Source organism: Poecilia reticulata, linkage group LG18 (assembly GCF_000633615.1).
Source record: "Poecilia reticulata strain Guanapo linkage group LG18, Guppy_female_1.0+MT, whole genome shotgun sequence".
NCBI classification, from domain to species: Eukaryota; Metazoa; Chordata; class Actinopteri; order Cyprinodontiformes; family Poeciliidae; genus Poecilia; species Poecilia reticulata.
The window spans coordinates 3,341,701-3,349,442 of record NC_024348.1 but is presented as its reverse complement, the minus strand read 5'-3'; the positions used below and the strand labels follow the sequence as shown (position 1 = coordinate 3,349,442).

General features: G+C 38.9%; 1 protein-coding gene across 1 annotated transcript; it reads right to left on the bottom strand.

Annotated features, from left to right (window-relative positions):
• Positions 1-412: 412 nt before the first annotated feature.
• On the bottom strand, positions 413-7,357 carry LOC103480208 (uncharacterized). Its single transcript, XM_017310306.1, has 12 exons — positions 7,042-7,357; positions 6,247-6,909; positions 5,553-5,669; positions 5,428-5,471; positions 5,194-5,301; positions 4,863-4,873; positions 2,320-2,366; positions 1,854-2,186; positions 1,696-1,737; positions 1,504-1,614; positions 1,361-1,395; positions 413-571 (listed from the first exon to the last, which is right to left on the bottom strand). Exons 1-12 carry the CDS (start codon positions 7,094-7,096, stop codon positions 449-451), a joined length of 1,689 nt encoding a protein of 562 aa, XP_017165795.1. The 5' UTR covers positions 7,097-7,357; the 3' UTR covers positions 413-448.
• Between the last annotated feature and the right edge of the window lie 385 nt (positions 7,358-7,742).

The following is a 7,742-nucleotide window of genomic DNA, read 5'->3' as shown; positions in this document are numbered from 1 at the left end:
GTGTGTGTGTGCGTGTGTGTGTGTGTGTGGTCTGTGAATGCCTCCTCTTTATTTCAGTTGCTCTCAGACCACACTTTGCTGTCTCTTCCTGTCAATGTCTCTGTGTGTCTCACTCCTCACAGCAGGCCACTCAACTGTCTTATTGAGGAAGTCCAACAATCTGACTCCTCCTTCAGTTCAACACCATTCTGTGTTGTGTGAGAAAAAGCAGACAAACCAAGAAAATCTAACTGTGATGGTTAACAGAAATAAAGAAAGCCATGCTGAGACAGAGATAACTGAACACATTAATAGAGTTCTTAATGGAGTAAAATACACATTATAATTCTTTTTTTATTTTTACTGTGCGCTCATGTTACATACGGATGCATTGAACCAAAATATCAGTAAATTAATGTGAAAGAGTCTGAGTTTCATTTTCCTCTACAGTTCCTGTTGCTTCCTGAGTCTATCGGGTGGCAGCGTACACAACATGTGGCTCCAGTTCCCTCTGAGGTCCAGATCTGTGACTTTTTTTGGCCTTTGCTTGGAAACTGAGAGCTGCGTAGTTCAAATCATCTGGATCCACATTCTGAAACCCAAAAAGAAAAAAATGACCACATGATAGTCAAACGGGGATTTATGTGATTTAGGTAACGTTTATGACGACTTGATTATTGAAACATCAAGTTTCAACAAAGAAACTTGATGTATGAAAGTAAAGTAAATAGTTGAATAGCCTTAGTGCATTGAAATTTCAGACAATATTGAAATAAAAAGACAAAATTCAGCTGTTGAACATAAATTCATGCTGTTGTTTTTCTTTTTATTAAAGGAAACACGACAAATTGTGAGGCGCCTCTTCTTCAGTCATCCTTTTGTGAACTGTTAATCTTTTAGTCTGAATTTTGAGATTTTGTTTTTGTTGTTTTAACTGAGACAAATCTTTCTGCAATCCTCCAGTCCAGTGAAAGTTGAATTAATCTGTTTTACACACATTTATTCACAATTAACCAAGAAACATCTGAACACTAATTGCATTAACTGCAAATGTCCAAAAGCAATTACTGCAACAACTCTCAGTTTGTGCTATGTTCTAATGAAAGAACTTAATTTGCCTTTTTATGTGTTTTCAAAGATAAAAATAGCTTTGTTTTGGGGAAAGCAGTTTGACTTGTTATAATTAGTGTCGTGCAGCAGTACTAGGTTAGATTTCAGCAATAGAAGCAGCAAATAGCATCTGAAATGATAATTATGTTGTTGAGCTTAAAATAAATGGACAACTGTAGAACTGAAGAGCTAAAGAGAAAGAGACAAATCATCTGATCAACTGCGATATTTAAAATCATTTATACAGTTTCAGTTAAATTACTCAGTTTACCTTGTTTCTTTCTGTTTGCAGCTTTACCTTTGAAGCTAAAAGACAAATGGAAAAGTCTGGTTAGTTAATTACTGATTTCATACTTATTGTTCTGCTCGAAATGAGTTTAGAATAAGTTGTACAATAATATAATCAAACTGCACCTCTCTCCAGTCTCCTGTTTTTAACAGCCAGAACAACGACTGCTACAGAGAGAACAACAGTCAGAGCACCTAAAATCCCAGGCATCAGGTCCGTCAGTTGGTCAGCAGCTTCTATAAATATTTACATATTAAAGTGGGACTTTTTTACTGCAGTAAAATCCAGGGAACTCGTCTCTAAGACAAATAACTTACTTTTATTATCAGAATCCTCCTCGTCTTTGGAGTCTTCATTAGCTGAAAGTACGGATGATATTTTTTGGTCGGTTATTTCTTTTTTTTAAATTTTGCAATAACTTTGTATTACAACAGCAACGTTCTCAGAATATTAAGGAACACAGAGTCAGTCTTACCTTTAATGATCAACTCTGTTGCACTGCCAACAACTGCATGTTTCTTTATATAAAATCCACAGAAATACAACCCGGAGTCCATCAGGTCCACTTGTTTGATTTGAAGAAAGACAGTCGTCTTGTTGGAGCTCATGTTAAATTTTTCACTTTGGAATCCATGGCAGTACGAAGGTTCACCTTCAGAACCGTACATGGAGGAGATGCAGCTGGGTTTGGTTCCATGAATCACTCTGAACCAGTCTGTCTGGGTTGGAGATGAAGAAAGGTTGGAGCAGAACAGAGTGATGTCCTCACCAGGATGGACCTCCACAGTTAGAGACTCACAGATCCAACCTGAAACAAGCAGATTCAACTGTAAGATGACAAAATAAATCAGTAAGAATGGAATCCTGATTCACATGTTAAAGTTAAAGAACACACAGTTAAAATGGAGTCCATGATGAATATGATTTAATATTTTACTTACTGCGGCTGCAGAGAAGTATAACTGTTATCTGCATGAAGCTCCCCATTCTGCGTACAACAACGTTTCAGTTTGGCCACTTTTTATGTAGGAGGATTTATTAGAAAGGGGAGTGGTGAACAGTTCACTTCACATCAGATGGTTCGTGTTTCTATTGACCAAACTTTAGCTTTAGAAATTTGCTATTTCCACTTCAATTTAAACAAATAAAAGTATTTAAATACCATTGGTAAGATAATTAATCATTTTAATTATTGTCAAATATTAACTGTAGTATGGCAACCTGTCATTCTAAAGCAGTCTCATGAAGAGGATGTGCAGGGTTCTCCATAATTATTGTGATTTCTTTGGGACAATCCTTCATCTCCACCATTATTTCCAGAGGTTCCACAGCAGTCCACTGAACAGAACCAGCCTTATTCATTACTATGTTTAGGTTTTTTAAAATGTCCAATCTGATGCTGCTGCTCCAACACATGACGGCAGAAGAGATTACACTTCCCACTTCAGATTTATAGAAATCTGCAGCACCTTGTTGCAAACTTTGAAGGATCCAAGCTTCCTCAAAGTGTCCAGTCTGCTCTGACCCATCTTGTGGACGGCTTTACTGTTGACTCCCTGGTCCAGTCTGTTGTCCAGGTGAACACCTCCCCCTTTTTTCCCATGATGGAACGTGTGTTTTACCAAACCTTGTTTGTTTTGAAATCTACAATTATCTCCTCTGTTTTGTTTAAATTGAAAATGAGTTGATTGCTACAACACCATGTCACAAAGTTGTCCACCAGCCTGCAGAACCATCAGAGTATTTTGGCATATAAAATGACTCTGACTTGTGTTTTGAAGTGTAGAGAGTGAAAAGAAATGGTGAGAGCACAGTCCCTTTTGGTGCTGCTGACCATCTGCCTCTAGACAGTCATTTAGTCCTACAAACTATGGTCTGTTTGTCAGGTAGTCATTGATCCAGATGGTCCAGTCATCGATACAGAGAGACAAATCAGGCTTTCACCAGCCGGATTTGGACAAAGTTAAATGCTCTGGAGAAATCATACAACAAGATCCTCACTCTTCTGCCTGCTTCATGTGTTTGTTGGTGATTATGAAGTAGGTGTATGATGTAGTGTGGTGTCCTGGTTTAAAGCCTTAATTGTAGTTGTGTTACCACTGCACACCACTAGACATGTAGGCAACTTCAACTCCAACACCAAGCCATAAGTAACTTTCAGGGGTCCTGATATATGTTGGTTTGCTGACTCAGATGGGCCAACAGGAGTCTCTCTGAGATCTTCATAAAGTGGGATGTTGGGACAAGAGATCTGTTATCCTTGATGACTAATGGATGAGACTTCTGGAACCACAAAATTGGAACCTTTTCCTGGGTCAGACTAAGATAAGGCAAAAACAGATGCCAAAAACACCGTCACCGCTATATGGTAAATATCCTTTACTTATGTTTTGCTTTATCAAGTCCAGAGAACTTCACATTATAGTCAGTGTTTTACTCATTCATTCACACGCACATCCAACTGCCATGGGACAGTCTAACATAGGCAAAGCTGCCATTAAGCGGCACCACTGGGCCCCTGACCACCACCCGCAGGCAAGGCAGGTGAAGTGTCATGCCCAAGGACACAACAACATAGGCGGACAGAGCATGGGATCGAACCAGCAACCCACCAATTACAGGATGAACTCCCTCCACTATCGCCATTCATCATCTGGAAAATGACATTCTAGGACATAGGTGTCAGACTCCAGTCCTGAAGGGCCACTGTCCTGCAACTTTTAGATGTGCCTCTGCTGCACCACATGAATAGAATAATTAGGTCATTAGCAGGACTCTGGAGAACTGATCTACACAAGGAGGAGGTAATTCAGCCATTTCATTCCATATTTTGTACCTGTGGCACATTTTAAATTGCAGTACAGTGGCCCTTGAGAACTGGAGTTTGACATCCCTGATATACACAATCAGAATTTGATTAGAGGCTTTCATCAGCACTTAGCTTTCTGTATTGAGTCCTGGAAGCAGAGGGCAGATGCGCTTCATATCCCTGTCAAACATAGTTTAACTCTATTTAACAGACAAGCTTAGCAGCTGTAAAAGTCTGTCTCATTATTTGAGAAGCCAAGTTTATAAAATAAACTGCAAAGCTAATATTTTTAAATTGTCTAACCTCAATTCATTTTGGTGCAGAAAACCATCTCTGTGTTTTGTTTTTTTTTTTTGTTTGTTTTTTTAGGGTAGGCTACGCCTCCTGCTGGCATAAATAAATAATTGCATTTGACACTGTAAATATGTGTTAAAAGGTGTCAAAAAACTCATCACTTCTGATGTGCATCAGTCTTGGAAGCGTTTTCTAAAACTCTACTTTAAAATTGCTTCTTTCACTTGAGCCTTTCTGAAACATCACTAGATGCATTCGTCAAGTGAAGTTTGCTGCTGCTTTGGGTCTCACTGCTGGACTTGTGACTAGTTTCACATGGTGTGTGTCAAATATTTTCATGAAGCTTAGTTGTATGTGGGGATATTATTTGAAATTAGTGACAGTAGAAGGACCTGAAACACAGATGAGTTGAGGGTCGGGCCAATTCTTCAGACAACTGATGGGGAATGTGGTGCAAAGCCACAGTTGAGAGGGTTTTGACTGCATTCCAGATAAGATTAATAATTCAGACAAACTGAATATCACTTAATATAGCTGAATCTAGCTCTGTGAGGACAGCACCCATTGTTCCAAAGAAAACAACAAACTCATAATCTGGTTTTAATGGAGTGACTTTATTGCAACACTTTACATTTCAAACTGCGATGAAATTCTATTAATTCGACATATTTCAGAAACAGTTGAGGCATATGGTTGCGCTCTAGCGCTTCACACTGGAATAGACACATTCTCTGAATGCTCCATCCGTCTTTGTTCTTGATATGTTGGTCGTTTGATGACTTACAGAAGCATATTGAAGGTTTTCTCCATCTTGGGATTCCTGGGGACAAACATAGAGTGTATAAAGCACAACAGAGGCTCGGTAAAAAAAAAAAAATTAACAAAATGTATTATTCCATTCCTCTCTTTGTTAGTTGCTTCAGAAACTATTTGAAACTATGCCTACCTGCATATTTGGGTAAGCAGTTATTGAAGATATTTCAGTGGAATCTGTGTGTAAAACAGAATGAGAATAGTTTCACTTTGAAGCTCACAGAGTATTTTATTTGAATTTCAAATGGCAACACACACCTGCATGCTGCCTTTTGTTCATTTTGAAGACTGAGAAGGCCAGTGTTGCTGCCAGCAGGGTGGTGAATGTCAGCGCTCCACTCAGGAGATAAACCAAGACAAGAGAGAAAACTTCACCTGCAGAGAAACACGAACCAGTAAGCAACTGGCTACTGTAGCACAAATTTCACTAATTTCACACCCATCTTGGTGCCTCAACGCTCTTCAGTCTCCATTCATTTAATTTAGGTGTTTTGGAGAATGGATGTGTCCAGATCTTGGCGGGTAGTGGCTCTCAACATCTGGAGATGACCACTTCTTATAAAACTAGAGATCTGATATTACAAGAGATTTTCTTTTTACAGATAAAGGTTTTAAAGAGTCTTTTGGTCTATTTTCATAAAACTCTTGAAGAAATTAATTTCTGTTACTAGTTAGTTCTGATAATTATGCAAAAATCCATTTCAGAAGTTATAAAGGCTTCTAAGTTCAGTTAATCGCTGTTTTTAGAAAACTTATAAGGATACATTTTGTCATCAAGTCTAGAAGATGAAATGTGTCCAAATGTATTTTATTTATATTTTTTAATGCAGAAAAAAGACAGAAATGAAACCTAGATGAGGAATGAACAATCTGAATCATGTGAGAAGCAGGATTGTGTAAAAATCTTTGATTCAAGAAGAACAAGTGTTTGTGGAAATGAAAATTGACTCACCTTCAGAGTCCAGCTTGGTTCTGTTTCCAAACAATATTTCTCCACAGGAGGCAACAGCACAGTAGGTCCCATTAGGGTCCTTCATGGGCAGGTTGTACACGCATGTGTGTGTTTGTGTGCTGGGATCACTCCTGTTCTCCTGAGTGTAAATGAGTCCAGGATGGGATTCTTCAGAGTTTCTGAACCAGTAAGCACTGTGTTGTCCACCACAGCTCCCAGTTTGTACCGTACATTTCAGACTCACAGAGTCTCCTTGCTTGATGTTCTCAGATTCTGACTGATGGACCAAAGTCTCAATAGTAGGACCCGAACCTTTTACGCTGAGTGTAGTTCCTTCACAAAATTCATAATCATTTAAATTGCTCCGTACACAGTGGAAAGTCGCAGCATCTGAAATCTTCACATCTGATATCTGCAGCACAACGTTCCTGTGATTTCCAGTGTCCAGTGAGAAACGAGAGTTGTTGAACTCCTCTTTAAAAACTGCAGTGTTGGTATGTTTGTAGATTGTACACATGAGCTTTGGTTCCTGTCCCAGAATTTGTTTGTACCAGTAAAACATCACAGCTGAGTCATCTTGGCAGAGGCATTGCAAAGCAGCGTTGTTTCCAACATCTACTGAGTAAACAAGTGGCGATGTCTGTGTCAAGTCTGTCGAATGAGCTGAGGACAAAACAATCACAAAATTAAGCATTTACCTTTACTTAAAGAACTTTGTGCCGCAGTGTTTGTATGATAAGAAGCAAAGATTCTTGTTAAAAGTTCAAGAAAAAGCAGCTGCAGAAGCAAACTTACCCATAGCCACCACAAGCAGAGTTGCTGAGTACAAAACCAAGGTTTGAGAAGTCATTGCACTTTAAAATGCAGCGGTGGAAGAGCTGAAGGTTAATACGTTCACCCCTCTTTAAACTTAAGACTGCTTCTGATTGGCCCATCAGAGTTACAGTCTATTTCTGAACACATTTTCCGTGCCACCTACCTGAGCAACTGATATTTTTTGAACCCTGGACGGACCACACAAGTATTACATTTATATCGCATTTATTATTTACCACTTCAGATTAGTGCCCTTAAACTTTGTTGAATTCGTCTCAGTGAGGATTTTTTGACACTAGTGACCTATATTGACTAACCAGATAGAAAAGAGGGGAAGAGACCAGCAAATGTCTCAAGTACTAGAACCCAGGACTATAGCCTCTGTATATGAGAAAAATGTGGCCACATTTCGTAGTTTATTAGTAACTATACCCAATTTTGAGACACAGTTAAATATTTCAAAAGCTTTAATTGAGGAAAGGAAGGAATTCATTAATGTAGAAAATGTATTTACTGTCCACATTTCCAGAACTGGTTCCAATCATCAGAAATGACTGTGCCCTTACCCATGATCCAATGTTAGCTGGTACATTAGAAAGGGTCAGAGGCCACTTGAGGTTTTTAATATTCCGAAGTGGGCAGCAGTAACAACCACGCTGTTAGGATTCTGGATTTCTCCG

What these genes read in the sequence shown, in the direction of transcription:
- LOC103480208 (XM_017310306.1), bottom strand. Translation starts at nt 7,096, where the DNA reads ATGACTTCTCAAACCTTGGTTTTGTACTCAGCAACTCTGCTTGTGGTG. An exon ending in TATACTTCTCTGCAGCCGCA is followed by an intron (nt 2,187 to 2,319) that starts GTAAGTAAAATA and finishes TGCTTGTTTCAG; the next exon opens with GTTGGATCTGTGAGTCTCTA. An exon ending in TGCAAACAGAAAGAAACAAG is followed by an intron (nt 572 to 1,360) that starts GTAAACTGAGTA and finishes TTTGGGTTTCAG; the next exon opens with AATGTGGATCCAGATGATTT.